This window comes from Coregonus lavaretus (assembly GCF_964263955.1).
Source record: "Coregonus lavaretus genome assembly, chromosome: 6".
In the NCBI taxonomy this organism is placed as follows: domain Eukaryota; kingdom Metazoa; phylum Chordata; class Actinopteri; order Salmoniformes; family Salmonidae; genus Coregonus; species Coregonus lavaretus.
Genome location: NC_139993.1, coordinates 5,160,483 through 5,186,643, shown reverse-complemented (window position 1 = coordinate 5,186,643; position 26,161 = coordinate 5,160,483). Strand labels below are relative to the sequence as shown.

General features: G+C 42.9%; 1 protein-coding gene across 1 annotated transcript; it reads left to right on the top strand.

The window, feature by feature from the left end:
• Positions 1-803: 803 nt before the first annotated feature.
• LOC311130526 (rho GDP-dissociation inhibitor 1-like) lies at positions 804-19,638 on the top strand (the record flags this gene model as incomplete). The annotated part of the gene is made up of 6 exons (XM_084163288.1): positions 804-900; positions 9,497-9,688; positions 10,363-10,446; positions 14,218-14,294; positions 15,157-15,220; positions 16,687-19,638. The coding sequence occupies 6 exons, from the start codon at positions 804-806 to the stop codon at positions 16,884-16,886; spliced, it is 714 nt and encodes a 237-aa protein (XP_084019414.1). The 3' UTR covers positions 16,887-19,638.
• Between the last annotated feature and the right edge of the window lie 6,523 nt (positions 19,639-26,161).

Genomic DNA, 26,161 nt, shown 5'->3' with positions numbered 1-26,161 from the left:
ATCCAGAGCGACTTACAGGAGCAATTAGGGTTAAGTGCCTTGCTCAAGGGCACATTTTTCACCTTTCGATTACTGGCACAATGCTCTTAACCACTAAGCTACCTGCCGCCCCAGGAAGAGAGTTTGTTTATACAGGACATCCCACCCTCAACTACTGTCAACCAATCATGTCAATATGGAGCCCTCTGCATTGTTACAAAATTTGTGGAGCTCAATTTGGCCTCTACGTGCCTTCGGAGGCTCTGCAATTACATCACACCATCCATATGGCGCCGCCAACCACATTTTCGGATCAAGCCTAAATGGGCTCTTAGACCTCTAGGGGTGTGGGGTGATCATGTCAAGTGTGGAAATGTTTGAACTTCCAATGGTAGTTCACTGTGCTGCTACTTTATAACAAAAGCTAAAGCAATTTATAACATGCTCCACAGCATTCTTGTCAGATTGTCAAACTCAATGTGTAATGTTAATACCTTTTCATACTATTGTGTTTACTACAATATTAATGTAAGGAATGAAATTACTTTTCACTCCAACATCACTGACTTGTTCGATAGTATTTCAAATGGTCAAAGAACTAGACAGACCAGTTGATTAGTCTGTTCGCAATGAAGGATGAGGCCTAATGACTTTTAACAATTGAAACGATTCAAATGCTGTTTTAAATGAAGTGTCAAAAACACTACTTGTTCAAGACTTCAAACTAGCCCCACCTAATATCTCTTCAGGGAGCGCGGCACCAGCAACTGCACGCCACCGCATAGAGCGTGCGCGCCGCGGCATAGTTCCCGGAAGCGTGTTGCATGGGGCGGCGCCGTTCCTTGTTCGCCATACTTGCACAGGGAAGAGCAACTGAAGCACTTATTCTAGAAGCGCCTGGGGAAAAACGGCAGGAAAACGGTAAAGACCTGTTTTCACAACCTATACAGTAGTTAACAATCAAGCATATGATGGTTCATTATGTTTTACACTTACTTTGTATCTGGTTGTGTCATTTCCTCCCAACTTTGCTAGCTACCAATTTGCTGAGTTGTGCTAGCAAGCCAACCACGGTAATGTTAGCCTGCTAACGTAGCTACAAACTTCACACCCTTTCTGCAGCAGTACCGATATGTAGCCAGTGAAACATGAAATAAACGTTGGTCTAATATTTTTCTCTGCCGCAGTGGAACTTAGGTAAAAGCGGCAACATTTGTAGCATAGCATCGTTTAGTTTAATTGGGTGGCAGGTATCTAGGGAGTCCAACACCCATGTTGCTAATTAGCCAGCTAGCAATCCTCGTACATCTTGATGACTTACGGCAGTGTCTAGCGGGTCAGAGACTAGTTAGCCAGTGGCGTTAACACATTAGCTAACGTTAGCTATTTGGCTGTCTGACGTTTGGTTACTTTGTCGCCTGAAACAGTGCTGAATTCGACGATTAGGCAACCTTTGTTCTTAGATGTAGATAGTTTAACACATTATGTTTAACTCATTATTTAGCTATTAGTTTGGATGCTCTAAAGTCAGCATCTGTCAATAACTACAGTAACCGGTCAGTCTTCTTTGCAGCAAGCTAACGTTACAACTCCAGCTATCTAGCCACCTACAGACAATAGAATTGAAATGAGATTTCTTTGTTAGCTGTTTCTCATTCAGGAAGTAACTCAAGTGCATAAAGTGATGTTGATAAGATAACAATTGTATTTACATACTACATTGATCTGTAGTGCACACTGCATACCCAGTTTTATTGTAATACACACAAATGATAATTTTACAGCTGGTGGCTGTGTAGAGTATTGTCAGTGATTGCACAGGGGAAAGAGACTGTTCTGCACCTGTGCATAGTACAATTCATTTTGTTCACAAGTTTGAATATATTATTAGCCATTATTTCAACTGTAATTAATTTAATCCATTGATGTTTACTGATGCAAATTCTAGTTGGTGAATTGGTGAAATTCATTAGCGTAGTTAGACTTGTGTGGTCTGGTTTGTGTGTTTTCTTCGTCAACCTGAATTTGAAGTATAACATTCTGTCTGCTAGAACGATTTGACATCTTCTTCTCAGACTGGGCGGGGTGTAGTGGACCCTTCAGACTAGAAGCCATCACGACATTGATTGAGCCCTGTACAATGGAACATCACTGCTCAGTAAATAGTGTCCATAAAGTTAGCATTTACTTGGAAATTGCTTTAAATTCTAATTATTTGTAAATGAATAATCAATCCTTGACAAACAATCTCTCATCTATGCTCAGGTGCTTGCAGCTGTTTATGTTTCTATTCTGAACTTCCCATGCACTTGCCAGCTGAGTTAAAATCAGACCTACAACCCCCTGAGGATATCATTTTCCTAAGAGCAGGGAATAGGAAGTGAAATGCAGGTTTAGTGCTAATTATTACATAACATTTGCTCTGAAACACCCCAACCTCTCCCTGCCCCACACACAACTGTATATATCTGACACACATTTGCCAACCCAAACAGTTGACATCTTTGGTTCATTATTTGGTATAGAGGTCTTCACGGGTCCACCCAAATACCCAACCAGGGTGGGTCCGGGTCCAAAATACAAACTTTTCCCTCGGATCCGGGCCGATTCCTGTTTGATTGTCATCGGGTCTAGCATATTTATTTTACGCTAATAAGGTTAATTTATTGACTTATAGAAGGCTTAGACAACATATGAATACCTATTCGTTAACCAGAATAGCAACTTGGCTGATATATATATACTTTTTTTTTTACTTGGGTCCAATCGGGTCTAGAACCTGACCCGTTAGGGTGTTTGTCGGGTCCATTCGGGTTCGGGTCTAATCGTTCTCAGGTCCCCTTTAAATAAATTATTGTGTCCATTCGGGTCGGGTCTGATTGTCCTCGGATCTGTTCTTGCAAGATGGAGGTAGGTCTGTCACCTTGTCTGTGTGTGTAAATGCAGTCAGTTTGAGTCTGCAACCTGGTCTCAGAGCGTTTCGTATTATCTGTTGGTAAATCCGAGACACTCAAATTAGTATGATATATTACGTTTCGTATGATATGTATTCATTTGTGGATGCCCATCAGCCCATTACGTATGATATGTTACAAATTCAAATTTGTTGGGGCTAACGTTAGCTAGGTTGCTAACGTTAGCTACGCTAGGGATTAAGGTTAGGAGTTAGGTTAAAGGGGAAGGGTTAGCTAGCATGTTAAGTAGTTGCAAAAGAGCTAAAAATAAGTAAGTGTTTGAAAAGTTGCTAATTAGCTCAAATGCTAAAGTTGTCCGTGATGCGTTTTGAACACGCAACCTTTGGGTTACTTTGTCGTTTACGTTACACGCCCACCCAACCAACCACCCTCCTTTCGTTTTTGCCTTAAGTAACCTTCTGTCTTATGTAACCATATCATACTAATTTGAGTGTCCCGGATTTACATTTACTATGCTATGTCTAGTCAATGAGACCAGACTGCAGTCTAAGCAGGCCCCTGGCTGCCCTGTGCTCAGACACGTTTATCACTGCAGTCTAATCCACGTTCCACCGTCTGCAGGGCATGCGCTCTTCTGTGGCATTCCACCTAGCCTGCTAGTTCAGGTAGGTCAGGAGGCTGGATGTATTTTAGCAGACGTGGGACCAAGTCACTATTATTCGAGTCACAAGGTCCGAGTCAAGTCGAGTCCTAAGTAGAACGGGTTGAGTCTCGTGTCAAGTTCAAGGCGTGCATTTTAAGAGCAAGTCGAGTCACGTGTTTTTTCAAGTGAAGTACAAATATAAAAAAATCTATACATGCAATGACTCGTTCAACTACAACTCTTTGTCTATTTATTGAGGAACCAGACAGCCCTTTTCATTATTTTGTCAACAACATATTTTGATTATGTAATTGTAAAATAGGGACCTTAAGGGCATGAAATCAGCAGAAGGCAAGGCAGGTTGACGTGCTCAGTGTAGATTTATTTACAGGTCTTGGTAATCCAATGGCAAAAGAGCCACTGCCATATCATACAAAATATACAAGTAGATTTTAGGCTTGGGCGGTATACAATATATACCGTATACCGGGGTATTTGGACTAAGCCCGAATGGTTTTTCAATACCATCAATACCGTCAAAACTACACTGAACAAAAATATGAACGCAACATGCAACATTTTATTTTATTTTAGTGAGTTACAGTTCATATAAGGAAATCAGTCAATTGAAATAAATAAATTAGGCCTGAATTTATGGATATTACATGACTGGGAATACAGATATGCATCTGTTAGTCACAGATGCCATAAAAAGGTAGGGGTGTGGATCACAAAACCGGTCAGTATCTGGTGTGACCACTATTTGCCTCATGCAGCGCAAAACATCTCCTTCGCATAGAGTTGATCAGACTGTTGATTGTGGCCTGTGGAATGTTGTCCCACTCCTCTTCAATGGCTGTGTGAAGTTCCTGGATATTGGCGGGAGCTGGAACATGCTGTCGTACACGTCAATCTAGAGCATCCCAAACATGCTCAATGGGTGACATGTCGGGTGAGTATGCAGGCCATGGAAGAACTGGGACATTTTCAGCTTCCAGGAATTGTGTACAGATCCTTGCGACATGGGGCTGTGCATTATCATTCTGAATGAAACATGAGGTGATGGCGGCGGATGAATGGCACGTCAATGGGCCTCAGGATCTCGTCACAGTATCTCTGTGCATTCAAATTGCCATCGATAAAATGCAATTGTGTTCGTTGTCCGTAGCTTATGCCTGCCCATACCCTAACCTCACCGCCACCGTGGGGCACTCTGTTCACAACATTCACATCAGCAAACCGCTCGCCCACATGACTCCATCTGCCCTGTAAAGTTGAAACCGGGATTCATCCGTGAAGAGCACACTTCTATGGGCACTGGCTCGCTGGAAAAGGTGAGCATTTGCCCATTGAAGTCGGTTACGACACCGTACTGCAGTCCGGTCAAGACCCTGGTGAGGATGACGAGCACGCAGATGAGCTTCCCTGAGACGGTTTCTGACAGTTTGTGCAGAAATTCTTCGCTTGTGCAAACCCACAGTTTCTTCAGCTGTCCGGGTGGTTCATCTCAGACCACCCTGCAGGTGAAGAAGCCGGATGTGGAGGTCCTGGGCTGGCGTGATTACACGTGATCTGCGTTTGTGAGGCCGGTTGGACGTACTGCCAAATTCTCTAAATCGATGTTGGAGGCGACTTATGGTAGAGAAATGAACATTCAATTCTCTGGCAACCGCTCTGTTGGACATTCCTGCAGTCAGCATGCCAATTGCACACTCCCTCAACTTGAGACATCTGTGTTGTGACAAAACTGCACATTTTAGTGGCCTTTTATTGTCCCCAGCACAAGGTGCATCTGTGTAATGATCATGTTGTTTAACAGCTTCTTGATAATCCATCCACCTGACAGGTGTGGCTATCTTGGCAAAGGAGAAATGCTCACTAACAGATGTAAACAAATTTGTGCACAACATTTTAGAGAAATAAGCTTTTTCTACGTATGGACAATTTCTGGGATCTTTTAAATCAGCTCATGAAACATGGGACCAACACTTTACATATTACGTTTGATATTTTTGTTCAGTATATTTATTTAAACCTACTTTAAGTTAATACCTGCAGTCAACTTGTGCAATACGTTAGGAGTTGTGCAATACAGATTGCGTTCTTCATTTGACCTGTCACATTATTTTACATTATTTAGCTTACTGTAGTTCCCCAGAACAGTTGAGCCAATCACATGTTTGTTTGTAAATACTCCATCGGTATTAGATAGCATGTCGCGGCACCTCCCGCCTACGGGGAAAACAACCTGTGGTTGCCTAGGTTACCCCATTGGCTCACAGCAAGAAATCAACCTTTTTCAAACACAATTTTCTTGTCTGCTTGTTTTTATCAATTACAAAACTACATTTTAAGAAAAGTATGAAAAAACGTAATATTGTAGGGCTTCCCTCATACCCCTTTTCATGACGGTGCTACCAGCCACGTGAGTGCCAAGACCAACAACACAAACAAATGGACTTTAAGTAGTGAATGGAGTTAAACAGACTATATTAAACAAGTTAAAAGTCTTACCTGTGATGAAATGTTTTCCACACGTATAGCTAGCTACGCGTAGCCTACTTGGACACCGGGTCCCCACATTTCCCACACCGAATAGCCTGGAGCGGCAGGGCTCTTCTCGCAGGCCCTATTTCCCTATGTGGGAGCATTGCGAACCGTAGGTCGAGATTTCTTACCTGGTTACATGTACACTACTGGTCAAAAGTTTTAGAACACCTACTCATTCAAGGGTTTTACTTTATTTTTACTATTTTCTACATTGTAGAATAATAGTGAAGACATCAAAACTGTAAAAATAACACATTAAATCATGTAGTAACCAAAAAAGTGTTAAACAAATCAAAATATTATTTATATTTGAGATTCTTCAAATAGCCACCCCTTTGCTTTGATGACAGCTTTGCACATTCTTGGCAATAGTACCTATTCTTGGGGACGATAGATCCCAAATTCATACAACCAGTAGGCCTAGGCAACATAAACCAACGTAAAAAATATCAGAACATTTAGCCTTAAAATGTTGGTAAACTATTGTTTCTAAACATGTATTAGCGCACAAGGCAGTAGGCTACGCGTGAATGTTCATTCCATAATGCAATTAGCGGGAAAACACTATTGTCAAAAGCAAGCAGTTACATGTGACAGACATGAAAATATCCATTAGAAATGTAGAAAGAGGGGAGATCTAATATGGAACAACTAGCATTGGTTAGTAATATGACTAGGATTGTGCCTTTGGCTACTGGACAATGAAAGAAAGTTGATATAAAATAAGTGCCTTCATGGATATGGTCTGATTTTGGCTAGGCTACTTTGAAGCAAGGTAAGACGTAGTAAAACGTTCAGGTTTCCAACAATTAAGTGTATGCTTTCAAAATGCATACTGCCTCCAGCTCATTGCAAAGTGATGTGTGACGCGCTGAAGAAGCCTACCTTCCATTGCTTATGCATTTGTTGTTTGAGATGCTGTATCAGCAGCTCTCCCGCTGTCTGACAGATGTTCCACTTAAAGGCTCTGTATCTGTATGCTGTGCGTGTGTGATAAATAAGATACATAACGAATATATACACACAGCAATTTAATTCCACGAAATTATGCAAATGAACCTATAGACCGATAAGCATGACCGGTCAAATGTATTTACATCAATTAATAGGCTAAAAAGCATTATTTTGCAATGGAATTTGTTGTTCTTCTCCTGGACAATTGGCCGGTGCCAATTGTACTCATCAGCTTATCTATTTTTTTATCGGCCAAAAGCCAGCTAATAACGGCTAAGGGAAATACTGATGCAGCAGTAATTATTTTTCTTTTGTTTTATGGTGTACTTTTTGTTCCTATATCTTTGTTCCAGTGTAGATTGGCTTTAGTGAGGGATTAGTTTCCTAATATGTGTACTATGCAATGTACGCCATACAAAACTCCAAAACAAAACGAACTGCGTCATTAATTCTCCCCGCTCCATTTCCCTCCAAATCAAAATCCCACACCAGGCTGCTAGTCTGATTTTATAATAGTCTTACACTCTTTGATTAACAGGGATCCAGATGTGCTTTTAACTCTTAAGACTAAACGCCAACATTGAAATACTTTCACTCCCCCAAGACCCAGCAAAGAATGATAGATCACCAACATCAAGTGGAAAATAACTTTATTAGTCTAAAAACGCATGGATGTTGATGGAACTGAACCTCCATTCCGAGCGCTAGCTCTGCAGTAGTAGTAGTAGTGGCGGACACAGACAGAGGATTCAGGATTCATGGTCAGGCTAATGTGGGAGAGAAAGCCTTATTGGGAATGTCGGAAGCTTCTTGGCATAAACACAGCTCTTCCTGCTTTTGTGAGCCCCTCCAGTTGTCGTGACTCAAGTATATTGAGGAGAGGCCCCTCATTCCAATTATAACCCCTGGATGGGGATGATGCATCTGGAGTGGATTTTATTGGCCATCTTGTTTGTTGTGAATGCTATTAGGCTTGCTGTCAAACGGTTTTAGTTGTTGGTAAGATAGCATCACATGAAGTCGGCATGAGTTCAAAGGACAGAGATGGGCAGGTCGATTGTTGAGTCGTTTTTGAGAAAAGCAATTTCAAGAACAGTTGAATTCAGATTTTAGGAAAGCCCCACAAATTAAACCTGGAAGTTGGCCCAGATCCAAACATGTTTTGTCATGACAACGACCTTAGGAGTTGGCCATTACAGATCTGGGGAAACAGGCAACAACAACATCTGAGGACCATGGTCTAAAGAATGTAGCCTAAATGTGGTCTATTTTAGGAGCATGTGAATTCTGTATGTCAACATTGTTTTGATCGAAGCTTGACCACATCTGTCAGCGTAGTTGAACTTACTTGATAAAGAATGAAAGGAAGACAACATCACTGTAACACATGACAGTCAGTGTAAGTAGATTGGTGTGAGCTTGTTTTGAAAAGGCAGGCTAAGAGGCCCCTGGAGACTAATGGTTGTGAGAGACTGACTGTGTTTGATTGATCTGTTTTTAGAACAACCCCTCTGGTGGTTCTCCCAATGCTAAGAAACACAGCCCCTGCTCCTCTGACCTCAATCGTGTGTGTGTGTTAGGGGCCCATGTCATGCAACTTTTCACACATTACCTAATTCGATGGTCTCCCACCAGTGCTGACGCTGTTTCAGTGTGCTCTGATTTTTCACATTAGACCCAGGATTACGTCATCAGTAGTAAGAGTACTTCTCACTCAATGATCAACACCTTTTTGGTTCTTCTGATCAGGAAACCTTTCTGCATTTTAGTTCCTTGTTTGTTGCCTTGTGTGATGTCGTCATAGCAGCATTTCATAGTAATTGATGAGATGCTGTCATCCTTTTATTTGAGTACATCCTCTGAGAAGAAGCCACATGGGAGGAACAGCGATTAGTGGAACTATTTATTAACCAATAAATGTAATATATATTATTTCGTGATATCCAATTGGTAGTTAGTCTTGTCCCATCACTGCAACTCCTGTACGGACTCGAGAGAGGCGACGGTCAAGAGCCATGAGTCCTCAGCAACACGACCCCGCCAAGCGGCAGTGCTTCTTGACACACTGCTCGCTTAACCCGGAAGCCAGCCACACCAATTTGTCAGAAGAAACACCGTACAGCTGACGACCGAAGTAGGCCTGCATGCGCCCGGCCGCCACAAGGAGTCGCTAGAGCGCCATGGGACCAGGACATCCCAGCTGGCTAAACCCTCCCTTCACCTAGACGACGCTGGGCCAATTGTGCGCCGCCTCATGGGTCTCCCAGTGCGGCCCGCTGCGACACAGCCCGGGATCAAACCCGGAGCTGTAGTGACGCCTCTAGCACTGCGATGCAGTGCCTTAGACTGCTGCGCCACTCGGGAGGCCCCTATTTGCCAATAATCTTGGTTGTAACATTCCTCCTCTCTTCTTCCTCTTCCCCGCTCTGTCGCTTCTCTTTCTCTCTCTCCACAGACATGGCTGAGGACGATTTGACTCCGGAGCAGCTAGCAGCCATCGCTGCGGAGAACGACGTGGGCGAGATGGTCAACTACAAGCCCCCGGCCCAGAAGACCCTGCAGGAGATCCAGGAGCTGGACCAGGACGACGAGAGCCTCCGGAAGTACAAGGAGGTTCTGCTAGGAGCCGGCGCTGCTGCTGTCGCTGGTGAGTGTGTGTGTTTCTGGCTCTGTGTGTGTTTCGGGTTGTGTATTTGTCATTGTTTTCTCAATAAGTGTAAGGTGTGTGTTTGTATGTGTGTCTACCTGGCGCCTGCTTAGTATCTTTATGGGTAAATAAGACAAGGAGAAGGCTATAGCTAATACCCAGGGACTGTGTGTATCTCAGAATAAACAAATGTTTATTTAATGTTGGGGCCTTCAACTAATGGATAGCTGTCCCGATTTCAGCTCTCACTCTGGGGCAGACCGTTGGACAGCTGGTTATTACTGGTAGTATACACGCAGTCCTCGTTCCTAAATGTTGCCTCTAAGAAGTCTTGGTCTGTACTATCGATTTAAAAGTTATGTTTAAATGGAGGCCTAGGTAAGGGCCAGAAGTTCACAGATATCCCTACTTGGATGTTTTCAGTTCAGTTGTCATTTAGACAAAAATGCAGAATTATGTAAAAATAAATGTCTTTGTGCTAAATGTCAGAATATAAAATACATTTGTGCTGTATTTTAACACCGAATGACCTATAAAGTTTAAAGGTCTGAAACCAACCATTTACAAATATGACAGCAAACCTGTGGTTAAGTAAGTAGGGTGTAATTGTGTCAAGGTAGCTGTGGGTCAGTTACATGATTCATATGAACGTTCTTTGTCTGGTCTTGTTACAGATCCCAGCGTTCCCAACGTCCAGGTGACACGGTTGACACTGATGTGTGAGACTGCCCCGAATCCACTGACCCTGGACCTGCAAGGTGAGCTATAATACTGTAGTACTTATTCACTGTAAGTCCTCTGAAATGGGACCTAACATAATGATGGACATCTTATCGTACGAGTGTTTCAAAACATGGGGGAAATTGTTCAGAGTGTGTAACTAACTTGCATTGACAAACTGATCTGTTAGCCCATTAGAAAAAAAAGTTGTCTCTTCTTTCGACCGCTTGAAATGTTTCATTTTTAAACGTGTATTTTGCTATATACAGACACGGTTGTATATGAAACACGACACAGTTGTATATTTCGCAGATTCTGCCGTTACTCTCCTGAAGTTGCCGGTAATAGGCTACACTAGGAGTCGGCAACCTTTCTCATATGGAGTGCCAATTTATCTTACATTTTCTGCCTATCTGCGTGCCAGTTATGGTTTTCATATGCATATTTTTGTGAAACAGTTTCATTTCATTTATAATAACGTCTTCATATCTCAAAATCATTGTCATGTGGTTAATCAAAATTCTATCCAAAGGTAACTTCTATTGCCATTGCTAACTATGTAGAAATACACAAAGCCAACAAATAAAAACATTGCAGCCTGCAGGTAGAAAATATCCTATAAATCACATTGGTTACACATGACCTGTTTGCAATGAACATGAAACATTGTATCAACTATTAACTTGGGTCTGGCCTGAAGCTTGTGCTAGCGAACTTGCAACATTGTATAAAATATTCTGGGCCCTCAGAGTTTCCACGCCAATGAGCTCGGGACAGACACAGCTGTAGGCTATTTGCGCAAGGGATAAGAAGCAGTGCTTGACTTGGGCAGGAGCTCAGCAGAGGGGAGTACAGGCACCTCAAATGTTCTACTGCTTGAGCTCCTGTTCCTCCTATAGAATATTAGCTCAAAAGTATTGTGGAGCTCCTGCACCTAAATATAAACAGCACCAGCACCCAAAATGAGTACCGGAACCTATTTAAGTCCAAGTCAAGCACTGATAAGAAGCCTATTCAATTACGTTTCCACTGGATCAGAGCATTACTTTTTTCCCTTTCACGCTCAGTGGTTATCGAAAGGGAAAGGGCTGGAAAGATTTTTCAAATACATTGAGGAACTGTTGTAATTATCAAATGGTTGTAAAAACAGACTTAGTTTGCTTGCTGTTTGAGGCGAAGAAAACATTACTTTGAGAAGCTCCCAAAATGGGCACATTTATATGCATACATTTGCGCACAGGCCAGGTAGCCTATAGGCTTACTTCTATGCGTGCGTGTCCTTACTCAACATTGACAGGAACGCTCCAAACAAAAGACAATGACTAAATTGACAGAAGTCGTAAATGGAATTCAATAAACCAAAAGTTGTTTCTCACAAGTGTAGCATAGGTTGTGCACTCTGCAAACAACGTGTCCACTCCGACAATGAGAACAGGAAGACTGGAATAATAATATTGAATGCATTAACAGAAATGACCATAACCAAAGTAACAAACATTGTAGATTAGGAATTAATGGTAAATGTACTACTGGTGATATATGTAATGGGGAATTGACATACACTTACAATGAAACGCAAACAATTCACACAATGAAACAATTAATGTGCACAAATTGGCGAGAGAGCGCATTCTGGAGAGAGAAGTGCATTGTGCATCTGGGCGCATGGTCAATCCAACGTCTGCATTGGCCATACAGCATTTACTGTGATATGGCCTCAGCAGAAGTCAGGGCAAGAATGGCCTCAGCAGAAGTCAGGGCATTCATACTTCTTGCGCTTCGCGGAGCACTGCAGAGCTGTTGTCAAGGAAGTGAGTTTGTGTTTATACAGGATGTACTGCCCCCACCTACCGTCAACCAATCATGTCAATACGGAGCTATACAGAGTCCTCCCATGGGAGGCGCATGGCGATGCGGTACAGAGCTCGATTTGGCCTCTGCATGCCTCTGGAGGCTCCGCAATTGCATCAAACCCTCCATATGGAGCCTCTGAGCACATTTTCGAATCAAGCATAAATTGGCTTTTAGTCTAGTCCTCTGCAATGGATTAGTTCTCTGAGATGGGCGCAATTTTGTTTATATATCTATATCAGTGCCTTCAGAAAGTATTCAGACCCCTTGACTTTTTCCACATTTTGTTACGTTACAGCCTTATTCTAAAATTGATAAATAAATAAATAAAAAATGCCTCATCCATCTACACACTACCCCATAATGACAAAGCAAAAACAGGTGTTTAGAAATGTTTGCTCATTTCTAAAAACAAATACAAAAACGAAAATATCACATTTACATAAGTATTCAAACCCTTTACTCAGCACTTTTGGCAGCGATTACAGCATCGAGTCTTCTTGGGTATGACACTACAAGCTTGGCACATCTGTATTTGGGGAGTTTCTCCCATTCTTCTCTGCAGATTCTCTCAAGCTCTGTCAGGTAGATGGGGAGCGTTGCTGCAGAGCTATTTTCAGGTCTCTCCAGAGATGTTCAATCGGGTTCAAGTCCGGGCTCTGGCTGGGCCACTCAAGGACATTCAGAGACTTGTCCCGAAGCTACCCCTGCGTTGTCTTGGCTGTGCTTAGGGTCTGAATGCTTATGTAAATAAGATATTTCCGTTTTTAATACATTTGCAAACATTTCTAAAAACGTGTTTTTGCTTTGTCATTATGGGTTATTGTGTGTAAATTGCTGACGATTTTTATTTAATCCATTTGAGAATAAGGCTGTAACGTAACAAAATGTGGAAAAAGTCAAGCGGTCGGAATACTTTCCGAAGGCACTGTATGTGTTACTGCTCGACAAAAACAATCTCTGTCGATCAATAGCCTAACGACCAAACAATCGACCAGTCGACTAATTGGGGTCAGCCCTATAGCCCATGTTCTAAGAAAAGACCTGCTACTGTCACCTGACTCTCTTGAGGATGTGAGCAAGAGACCTTGTGCTGCTGAACAGAATGAGCTGAGACATCCTGAATGAGGCAGGCCAGTGCCAGTAAAAATGAGTTCATCACACTCGTGTATGTACTTGTAGTGATGACTGGCGGTCATAAACGAACACTGAGAAAGGGTTCCTGAGGAACAGTTTAAAACAGCCACTCGTGTCAGAAGTAACATGCTGGAAACGGTGAATGAATGGAAATAAATTAAAAGGGTATTTTGAACATTTCAAAGCCTTAGCTCATGGTCTTTCCATGTACAGCACATATTGCAAATTCTGGGGGGGAAACTGTTTCGATGCCATACATGTGGTCCTCTGTAGCTCAGCTGGTAGAGCACGGCGCTTGTAACGCCAAGGTAGTGGGTTCGATCCCCGGGACCACCCATACACAAAAAATTTATGCACGCATGACTGTAAGTCGCTTTGGATAAAAGCGTCTGCTAAATGGCATATTATTATTATTATACATCATGGGGGGAAACGAGGAGAATACTAACTGTATGTCGCTCTGGATAAGAGCGTCTGCTAAATGACCAAAATGTAAATGTAATACTGTATTGCTTCTATTGTTTCCCCAGTCCAGTCTGTTACACTGCTAGATGTTGAGGGAGAGTGCTACAGCACGACTAGAAGACCCTAATTAAGTTTGCTAATGAGGCATTGTCACCGCTGGGCTGTGATAATGACGCCTGCTGAGGTGTCAGAGCTGCCTAGGACTCCACATGGCTGTTAAAGACACCATGCTCTCACACTCCACACGGGGGCCCTGTAGCCAGTAGTCCCCTGCTGCATGCCCTAGTTTGTTTGTTTGTGTGTGTGTGAGTTGGAGAAACCTTATTGTTTTTTTTCCCTCATTGTCTCTCTAACAGGAGATCTGGAGGCCTTTAAGAAGCAGTCCTTTATCCTGAAGGAGGGAGTGGAGTACAGAATAAAGATCAGCTTCAAAGTGAGAGCACCGTTCTGATCTTTTGCAGTGGTCCTTGCTGACATGTAAAGGTACAGGTAACTGCCAAAATAAAGGAAACACCAACATAAAGCGTCTTAATAGGGTGTTGGGCCACCACGAGCCAAAACTTTGGAATAGATTCTACAAGTGTCTGGAACTCTGTTGGAGGGATACGACACCATTCTTCCACGAGAAATTCTGTCATTTGGTGTTTTGTTGATGGTGGTGGAAAACGCTGTCTCAGGCGCCGCGCCAGAATCTCCCATAAGTGTTCAATTGGTTTGAGATCTGGTGACTGAGACGGCCATGGCATATGGCTTACATCGTTTTCATGCTCATCAAACCATTCAGTGATCACTCGTGCCCTGTGGATGGGGGCATTGTCATCCTACAGGGGCATAGCAATGGTAGCCAAAATAATGGCCTGCCCAGCATTTTTATGCATGACCCTAAGCATGATGGATGTTAAGTGCTTGATTAACCCAGGAGCCACACCTGTGTGGAAGCACCTGCTTTCAATATACTTTGTATCCCTCATTTACTCAAGTGTTTCCATTATTTTGGCAGTTACCTGTACAATATGTAAGTTATTGCACAATTTACCTGAAATAAAACAAAAGAGATTAAATGTAGTTCAATTCACGCAAATGAAAGCTGTTTGTATAAAGACCCCCTCAGTTCCCTAAAAAGGCAGTCGCTATACTCCCCCCCCCCCCCCCCCCCAGTTATTGTATTTTTCAGATTTCATATAATGCTTGTTGCCATGGTTCACAAGGTCTTTAAATGGCCTATTTCTGTCAGATGAGCTTGCGATAAGCTAGATTGATTTTCCATGCCACTAACAGTGCCTCTGTCTCTGCAGGTGAACAAGGAGATTGTCTCGGGTCTCAAGTATGTCCAGCAGACCCACAGGAAAGGAGTGAGAAGTGAGTGCTTGCTGCTTCCTATTCCTCTTGTTTGTTCCCTCCTGACCGCCATCTCAACCGCACAGGCCTTCCTCCCATAGTAAATGTGGGAAATGATGCCCTAGACTCAAGCAAATGTTGACATCAACGTTGAAGTTTCCCACTACCATCAGTTTCTGCAGATAAAAAAACGTCATTTAGCAGACGCTTTTATCCAAAGCGACTTACAGTCATGCGTGCATACATTTTTGTGTATGGGTGGTCCCGGGGATCGAACCCACTACCTTGGCGTTACAAGCGCCGTGCTCTACCAGCTGAGCTACAGATGCCCTGTTAATGGAATGTACTAGGTGATACATTGTCATGGTTTCCAAATGTTGGTCCTAACAGAATTGAAGTGATAAGTGGCATGATGCCACATCAACACCGTTGCTTTAGACAATAAGGGAATCAGTTTAAATGAATTAGTTCAATGAAGAGCTGTAAACACTTAAGGCCTGTAGAGACTACCATTGTTTAATGATGTTGACAGACAGCCCCGGCCCACACACTGCCTTCCCTTTTTAATCTGCCAAGAGAAACAGGCAGAAGGGCCAGGGCCTGAAATTGAGATATTGTTGCCTGAAATTGAGATATTGTTTGAAACCGGATGCACAAGTCAAGGCTGAAAAACAGACTCAACACTGTCAATAGGGATATTATTGAGAAATTGTTTTGGGAGGCTTTCATCTCATGTTTTTACTGAGCAGAAGAGAAAGGCAGAGGGGTAGGGTGTGAAAAATGTTTGTTTGAAACTGGATGCAAGTCGAGGCACGAAACAGCCTGTTGTGTCAATTGCTTTATTAGTGAGTCGTGTTTGTGAGGCTTATCGAGAAATCAAAATAAATTAGAGCAGGCCTCCCGAGTGGCGCAGCGGTCTAAGGCACTGCATCGCAGTGCTTGAGGCGTCACTACAGACCCGGGTTCAATCCCAGGCTGTGTCACAGCCGGCCGTGACCGGGAGACCCATGAGGCGGTGCACAATTTGGCCCAGCGTCGTCCGGGTTAGGGAAGGGTTTGGCCGGCCGGAATTTCCTTGTCCAATCGCGCTCTAGTGACTCCTTGTTGCGGGCCGGGTGACTGCAAGCTGACTTTGGTCGCCAGCTGGACTGTGTTTCCTCCGACACTTTGGTGCGGCTGGCGAGCAGTGTCTCAAGAATCAGTGCGGCTCTCTCGAGTCCGTAGGGGAGTTGCAGCGATGGGACAAGACTGTAACTACCAATTGGATATCACGAAAAAGGGGTAAAAGTACAAACAAACAAAATAATAATGGAGCAAAACAGTCAGTTGTTTATTGATAACTTTCTTCCCAGAGAGCTAGTATTTTCTCCAAGTAGTTACTCCCGGTTTCATTCAGGTTTTCCGTTTAGTGCCTAATGAACACCACCCTGCATTTCTTGTCCTCCCTGGTGATTCAAACAGCCCTTCTTTTCTCTCTGTCTCTGTAGTTGACAAGTCAGACTACATGGTGGGGAGCTACGGGCCGAGGCCGAACGAGTACGACTTCCTGACCCCGCTGGAGGAGGCCCCTAAAGGCATGCTGGCCCGCGGCACCTACAACATCAAGTCCAAGTTCACCGACGACGATAAGCACGACCACCTCTCCTGGGAGTGGAACCTCAACATCAGGAAAGATTGGAAAGACTAAGAAAGAGGCCTTCAGAACCAAACCCCACAACCCACAACCAAGTCCCCATTTCTCCATTAGTTAGTTTTCTTCTACTTCATTCCATCCTCATGTCTTCAATCTTCATTCCGACCCTTCCATCCCTCTGTCTCGTCTCTCCCACGTATCTTCCGATTTATCCGTCTGCATTAGTAGCAGCAGCAGAAGCAACGGCCCCCTATGTCCGTCCATCCCCCCTCTGCTTTCATTGGTTGCACAAAACCCACCACCATTGTTTCACTGTCCTCAACCTACCATCCATGCAACCTTAAAGGCCCAGTGCAGTCAAAAATGTGATTTTCCTGTGTTTTATATATATATCCACACTGAGGGTGGAATAAGATTGTGAAAATGATGATAATGCCCTTTCAGTGTTGGCGCTGTTTGAAAAGACCGCCTTGGTGGGATGGAGTTTTGGCTTCCCTGGTGACATCACCAGTCGGTAAATTAGTTAATAGACCAATAATGAATAGTTCCAAACCTCTCTGCCAATAACAGCTAGTTTTCCCTTCCCCACTGAGGCCACTCCCAGACAGTCCTAGCCAAATTCTTGCTTGAGAAATTGCTCTTTGCTAAGAAGCTATTTTCGTTTCTTTTTGACTGTTTTAATTGAAAACAATCACAGTAAGGTACTTAATTGTTACCCAGAAATGATTTGATATATAAAAACGGCTGCATTGGACCTTTAAGTCTCCCATAGCTGTACTGTGCAGGATCTATCCTCCAACCCCACCGCTCATGGTTTGTCCTGCTTGAAGAGATTAAACACCCATTCGCTCCTTAAATGGTCTTCCTGTCAGTAAGAAGTACATGTGTAAAAGCAAGTGTACAATCAACTTTTCATTTAGCCTTTTTTTTATTTTTATATAATTGTATGAATAATAGTATACTGTGGCTTTGTTCACATCGCTGTTGATATTAATCAGCTTTTATGGTCATTCCTTCCCTGCCATGTTTTGCTGCCCACTTTTAGCATTCCTTTGCTTGCCTCCTCCCTAGTTAAAAAAAATATTTAACCAAGACCTGCCTTGTTAAAGATATTCTCCGGAACTTTTGTATACTTTTTTGCCAGTAGTTCTGAAAGTAGCACCCATGAGCCAAAAGTGGTCCCCGAAAATTGCATGTGTCACAAATATGCAGATATGTGCACCACGTCATTGCGCTCTCTCTCGCTCTACTGTGTGTGCGTCTTGCTAGCGTCACTCAAATGGTGAGGGGCTGAAGCTCATTGGCTGAAACTCGAATTACTAGGGGACTTGCCCACATGGGGGGAAATGTAGGGGGGAAAAGTACCGGAGCATGTCTTTAAACGTACAGTGAATTAATAATGAGCTGCTTTACTTCAGCTCCTCCCAGCCCCCTTAAATGTATTAACCCTTTCCTCTTACATGGGGATTGGGGCCAAGGTAACCTGATGTAGCAGGTGTAAAAAAAATAAACGCCTGAAACTAGATCCCCTACTTAAGAGGTATTATACTCTTACCCTACGACGTCTGGAGCCTGCTGGTTTTCTGTTATATGTGGAGAAGGAGTTAAGATGGAGTGTCGCCTTGTTTACGTCCAAAAACGGAAATTGCGTCACTGAGCCTCGTTCCATTTCCCCTGAAAACAGGAACATCCAGTTGTTGGGGACTCGGCAGAGGCTAAGGCCAAGGAAGTGAAAGATTATTATGACATTCGAGAAAAAAGAAGGGCGGATGCCCCAGCACTGCCTTATACCGAAAGATCAAAATAGTCAGTTTAACTCACCAATAATCAGTTTACTACTCTTGCTCAGTTATCATGGTAGAGCACTAACAGATGTTGCATGCCTTGGGCTGTATGTTGTATTTCATGGGGTGCCATCAGGTAGACTCACTCAAGGGCATATTCTAGTATCAACTGTTCACCATCCTAGCCTCTTTGCTAGTTGAGATTCTCCCTGTAGTGTTTACACACATGCTGCTCCCTGCCTGTTTTGTCTAAACTCAACCTCCACTAGTAAACACAAGTAAAGATGGTAGTTAGAATGGGAATAGAATACACCACCAAGAATTTACCAATGTGTTTTTTCCTTGCCCACCCCAGCAAGCCACTTCATCAGTATTGATAACCCTTGGCACTCTTGTGTTCCTTAGCCATGAGGCCTTATCGTCGACTTTGGTCGCGTGAAAAAGAAAGACATGATTTTTGTTGGTCTTTTTTTGTTGCCTTAATGTACATCAATCCCCAGTCAGATTTCCCTCCTTCCCCCTCACTCAAATTTTGTTGCGACCCTTAGAGCCTGCTGTCGGAGGTCAAAGGTGATGACAAGTACCAGAGAAAGCACAGGAGTAGAGCATGATTCACCGTCTGCTGCTTGAGACATTGACGGTGTTTCAGCTCTCATTAGGAACAGGAGCTGGTAGGGTTAAGATGTACACCTCCAGTCACACCCAGCCTTTGCCCAATGACATATTGACGAAAAGAGACGTTGATGGAAAAAGTTTGCACAGAGTAGGATGTGCTAGCAGAAAATGTGTGATACTGTTTGAGTATGTTAAGAGGGAGGGATTTTGGATCAGAAAGTGGAATTGACATGTACTGTACCCTAAGCATATGGATGTAAAAGTTTTGAATGATCTTATGCTTTTCCATACATTCCTGTACACATTGTACAGTTTCAATGAAGATGCTGGCATGCTGGTGGGGTTGTATAAATATTTGATTATTTGTGATTGCTCTTCTTGGACAATAAAGATTTTGCTCAACTTGGCCTGGTGTGTACAGTGTCTCTGGTTTTCAAAGTAGCTAAGTTTATTTGTGGGTAAAATAAGTAAAACCATTATTTCCATTCTTGATCTATTAATCAATCACATTTGACAACTTCTCAAAAGATTTCTACTAGTCACATCTTTTTAGGCTAGAGGCCAGTCCTCAAAACAGGTTGAAGTGTTTGAGATCCTCCTACCCAAGGTATAACAAATCACAACCATGTTTTTCCTCATCTCTAAGGTCTCCCATATATGACATGGATGGTTGTATAAAGATATCTTATTGCAAAAGTGATTCAATTGATAGATATTGTGACACACCCTTAACTCAAACAGTGCAGAATTATGCCTGGCTGGAGGGGGAGTGGGCCACCTAAACTCATATAACCCATAATTGCAAGCTCTGATATTGCTGAAATGTGGTGTACAAGTAATCAATTGTCTGCTCTTCATACAGTTGAAGTCTGAAGTTCACATACACTTAGGTTGGAGTCATTAAAACTCATTTTTCAACCACTCCACAAATGTCTTGTTAACAAGTCGGTTAGGACATCTACTTTGTGCATGACACAAGTAATTTTTCCAACAATTGTTTACAGACAGATTATTTCACTTATAATTCACTGTATCACAATTCCAGTGGGTCAGAAGTGTACATACACTTTGGAAAATTCCAGAAAATGATGTCATGGCTTTAGAAGCTTCTGTTAGGCTAACTGACATAATTTGAGTCAATTGGAGGTGTACTTGTGGATGTATTTCAAGGCCTACCTTCAAAGTCAGTGCCTCTTTGCTTGACATCATGGGAAAATCAAAAGAAATCAGCCAAGACCTCAGAAAAAAAATATTTAAAAAAATTGCTCCCAAGGTTCATCAATTTCCAAACGCCTGAAGATACCACGTTCATCTGTACAAACAATAGTACGCAAGTATATACACCATGGGACCACGCAGCCGTCATACTGCTCAGGAAGGAGACGCGTTCTGTCTCCTAGAGATTAACATACTTTGGTGCGAAAAGTGCAAATCAATCCCAGAACAACAGCAAAGGACCTTGTGAAGATGCTGGAGGAAACAGGTACAAAAGTATCTATATCCCCAGTAAAACAAGTCCTATATCGACATAACCTGAAAGGCCGCTCAGCAAGGAAGAAGCCACTGCTCCAAAATCGCCATTAAAAAAACCAGACTACGGTTTGCAACTGCACATGGGGACAAAGATCGTACTTTTTGTAGAAATGTCCTCTGGTCTGATGAAACAAATATAGAACTGTTTGGCCATAATGACCATCGTTATGTTTGGAGGAAAAAGGGGGTGGCTTGCAAGCCGAAGAACACCATCCCAACCGTGAAGCACGGGGGTGGCAGCATCATGCTGTGGGGGTGCTTTGCTGCAGGAGGGACTGGTGCACTTCACAAAATAGATGGCATCATGAGGAAGGAAAATTATGTGGATATATTGAAGCAACATCTCAAGACATCAGTCAGGAAGTTAAAGCTTGGTCGCAAATGGGTCTTCCAAATGGACAATGACCCCAAGCATACTTCCAAAGTTGTGGCAAAAGGGCTTAAGGACAACAAAGTCAAGGTATTGGAGTGGCCATCACAAAGCCCTGACCTCAATCCTATAGAAAATGTGTGGGTACAACTGAAAAAGTGTGTGCAAGCAAGGAGGCCTACAAACCTGACTCAGTTACACCAGCTCTGTCAGGAGGAATGGGCCAAAATTCACCCAACTTATTGTGGGAAGCGTGTGGAAGGCTACCCGAAACGTTTGACCCAAGTTAAACAATTTAAAGGCAATGTTACCAAATACTAATTGAGTGTATGTAAACTTCTGACCCACTGGGAATGTGATCAAAGAAATAAAAGCTGAAATAAATCATTCTCTCTACTATTATTCTGACATTTCACATTCTTCAAATAAAGTGGTGATCATAACTGACCTAAAACAGGGAATTTTTACTAGGATTAAATGTCAGGAATTGTGAAAAACTGAGTTTAAATGTAGACAAACCAAGAGCATTAGGACAGGGGTGTCAAACGTCCGGCCCGCGGGCCGGATCAGGCCCGCAAACGGGTTTAATCCGGCCCGCGAGATGATTTTGTAAAGTATAAAAATGAGCTGCAATTTTTTCAATAAAAGAAACTGCTGTTCCAATTGCGTCCACTGGATGGTGCAATAGCAATTGTGTTAAGCAAGCAAACTGTTTATACCGGGGCAGAGCAAGTAGGTCAAGCAAGTGCAGCCAGTCCGGATGAGCTACTTTGTTTTGCCCGCGATATTTATTACGGCTTCTACTTTTAACATTATGTGCTTTGGCACCCTCATTGCCCCAATATGTCTCTGTCAAAAAAGAGAAAAGTGGACGCAGAGTGCAGAGTGTTCCAAGAAAAATGGTCATCCTCCTATTTGTTCATGGAATTGAATGGGAAAGCTGTATGTTTGGTGTGTTCACAGCATGTTGCAGTGCTGAAAGAATATAACCTTCGTCGCCACTATGTGAGTCTTCATGCCGACAAATATGACAACTTTCAAGGACAGCGGAGAAGAGAGAAGGTGAATGAACTGTTGGCGGGTCTGAAGAAACAGCAGTCTGTGTTTACTCACAGCCGAGACATCAGTGACGCTGCAGTGAAAGCTAGCTACCTCATTGCTAATGAAATCGCAGTGGCTTCAAAACCATTTAGTGAGGGTGAATTTGTAAAAACATGCATGATGAAGGCAGCGGAGATTGTGTGCCCTGAAAAGCGCCAGGCTTTTGCAAATATCAGCCTGACCAGAAACACAGTTGCAGACAGGATTTCCGATCTTTCAGTGGATTTGGACAGCCAGTTGAAGCAAAAAGTAAAGTCATTTATTGCGTTTTCGGTTGCAATTGATGAAAGCACGGACATTACAGATGTTGCACAACTGGCCATTTTCATCCGCGGAGTTGATGACACATTGACCGTCACGAGGAGTTTGTGGAGTTGGTGCCGATGACAGATAAAACGACAGCAGCTGATATTTTCACCGCACTCGTCGGCGCGCTGGATAAGGGTCGGAGTGGACTGGTCCCGCGCTGTCACCCTGGCTACAGATGGTGCGCCCTCAATGATCGGGAAAAAAGCAGGCATTGTGACAAAGTTCAGAGAGAAAGTACAATCTGAAAATGGAGGACATGATTTTTTGACTTTTCACTGTATTTTGCACCAGGAGGCTTTGTGTTGCAAGTCATTAAAGATGGATAACGTCATGAAGGTGGTCATCCAAACTGTTAATTTCATCCGATCCAGAAGCCTGAATCACCGTCAGTTTTACAGTCTTCTCAGAGAGAAATACCACATCAATGGCCTGCCATACCACACTGAGGTAAGATGGTTAAGCCGAGGTGCTGTGCTGAGGCGTTTCTTTGATTTACGAGAAGAAATTGAACAGTTCATGGAAGAAAAGGGCAAACCAGTGTTAGAATTTCATTCCGCAGAATGGATGCAGGACCTTGCATTTATGGTGGATGTTACAGAGCACCTGAATAACTTGAACAAACAGCTGCAAGGGCGCAACAAAGTTGTCACGCAGTATTATGACAGCATATGTTCTTTCAAGTTGAAGCTGTCATTGTGGGAGACGCAACTCGCCGGTGGTGATGCAGCTCACTTCCCCTGTCTGAAAAATGTGTGCGCGACCCAACGTGGCAGACATGAAGCGGTTCAAAGATAAAATAATGGGACTGTTACGGGAGTTTGAGCAATGCTTTCAGATTTTTGGTGAACAGGAGAAAGACTTCAACGTTTTTTGCTCGCCATTCACCGTGAATCCCTCTGATCTGCCCGTCAGCATCCAACTTGAAATAATAGACTTGCAGTGTGACTCGGATTTGAAGGGCAAATTTGCCGCAGCTGGCTTGGACATATTTTATCAGAATCTCTTGCCAGGTTACCCCAACTTGACAGCCCACGCTGCAAAACTGTTGTGCATGTTTGGAACCACATATCTTTGTGAGCAAGTTCTCTGTAATGAGCATAAATAAAACAAAGCTGCGCTCAAGGCTCACGCACAAGCACTTGAATCACATCCTGAAGTTGGCTGCCACTCAGGATGTGACGCCTGATATTGATGCGCTGGTGAAAGCTAAAAGATGCCAGGTATCAGGAGTCAAATAAACTATGCAACCCCACTTAAAGTGCTGCATGAGACACCCTGATATAGTTCTGTGATCTGTGATATACTTCTGTGAATCACTGAGGCATTGTGTGTTTGTGTGTTCTTTGTCCTCAAATAACTTGAGGTGTTTTATGATTAATAGTGATGTTGTGCTTGTACTATTTTGGACACTGTCCTCAGGCTCCAGCTTTATGTTTTATGTTGATCGTATTAAAACAAAGAAAACAATCTGAAGATGTTGTTTTTAAGTTATATATACCATGATTTTACCGGTCCGGCCCACTTGGGAATAGATTTTCCTCCATGTGGCCCCTGAGCTAAAATGAGTTTGACACCCCTGCATTAGGATATCTTAAAGCGTTTACGAAATAGACCTGTAAGCACACAGATACAGTGGGGAAAAAAGTATTTAGTCATTCACCAATTCTGCAAGTTCTCCCACTTAAAAAGATGAGAGAGGCCTGTAATTTTCATCATAGGTACACGTCAACTATGACAGACAAATTGAGAGAAAAAAATCCAGAAAATCACATTGTAGGATTTTTTATGAATTTATTTGCAAATTATGGTGGAAAATAAGTATTTGGTCACCTACAAACAAGCAAGATTTCTGGCTCTCACAGACCTGTAACTTCTTCTTTAAGAGGCTCCTCTGTCCTCCACTCGTTACCTGTATTAATGACACCTGTTTGAACTTGTTATCAGTATAAAAGACACCTGTCCACAACCTCAAACAGTCACACTCCAAACTCCACTATGGCCAAGACCAAAGAGCTGTCAAAGGACACCAGAAACAAAATTGTAGACCTGCACCAGGCTGGGAAGACTGAATCTGCAATAGGTAAGCAGCTTGGTTTGAAGAAATCAACTGTGGGAGCAATTATTAGGAAATGGAAGACATACAAGACCACTGATAATCTCCCTCGATCTGGGGCTCCACGCAAGATCTCACCCCGTGGGGTCAAAATGATCACAAGAACGGTGAGCAAAAATCCCAGAACCACACGGGGGGACCTAGTGAAAGACCTGCAGAGAGCTGGGACCAAAGTAACAAAGCCTACCATCAGTAACACACTACGCCGCCAGGGACTCAAATCCTGCAGTGCCAGTCGTGTCCCCCTGCTTAAGCCAGTACATGTCCAGGCCCGTCTGAAGTTTGCTAGAGTGCATTTGGATGATCCAGAAGAGGATTGGGAGAATGTCATATGGTCAGATGAAACCAAAATAGAACTTTTTGGTAAAAACTAAACTTGTCGTGTTTGGAGGACAAAGAATGCTGAGTTGCATCCAAAGAACACCATACCTACTGTGAAGCATGGGGGTGGAAACATCATGCTTTGGGGCTGTTTTTCTGCAAAGGGACCAGGACGACTGATCCGTGTAAAGGAAAGAATGAATGGGGCCATGTATCGTGAGATTTTGAGTGAAAACCTCCTTCCATCAGCAAGGGCATTGAAGATGAAACGTGGTTGGGTCTTTCAGCATGACAATGATCCCAAACACACCGCCCGGGCAACGAAGGAGTGGCTTCGTAAGAAGCATTTCAAGGTCCTGGAGTGGCCTAGCCAGTCTCCAGATCTCAACCCCATAGAAAATCTTTGGAGGGAGTTGAAAGTCCGTGTTGCCCAGCGACAGCCCCAAAACATCACTGCTCTAGAGGAGATCTGCATGGAGGAATGGGCCAAAATACCAGCAACAGTGTGTGAAAACCTTGTGAAGACTTACAGAAAACGTTTGACCTGTGTCATTGCCAACAAACGGTATATAACAAAGTATTGAGAAACTTTTGTTATTGACCAAATACTTATTTTCCACCATAATTTGCAAATAAATTCATAAAAAATCCTACAATGTGATTTTCTGGAATTTATTTTCTCATTTTGTCTGTCATAGTTGACGTGTACCTATGATGAAAATTACAGGCCTCTCTCGTCTTTTTAAGTGGGAGAACTTGCTCAATTGGTGGCTGACTAAATACTTTTTTCCCCCACTGTACAATAGGCGGAAATATAAACTTTTTGGTAGCTGTTCAATCGACAACTTTCAATGTCAAATTTGCTGTCATTCAGTGCTGTATGGTCCTGTCTGACAAAAATGCATACAGTAACGTTTTTTGATGATGTGGCTATTGTAATCAGCTCTAAAGTCAGACACTGAAAACTGAATTTATTTCCAGTCAAAGGTTCCTCTGTGGATTTTATATGTTTAGCCACTACTCTTGCAATTACGTTAGGGGGTCCCCCTAGATTTGACTCCAAATCCAACATGGCTGCCACATTACCATTAAATGATGGTTTAATTACCTTTATATGTACATGTATTAAATGAGACATTTTTTTGATTTTTGTACAGTACTTATGACCTGTACTCAAGACAAT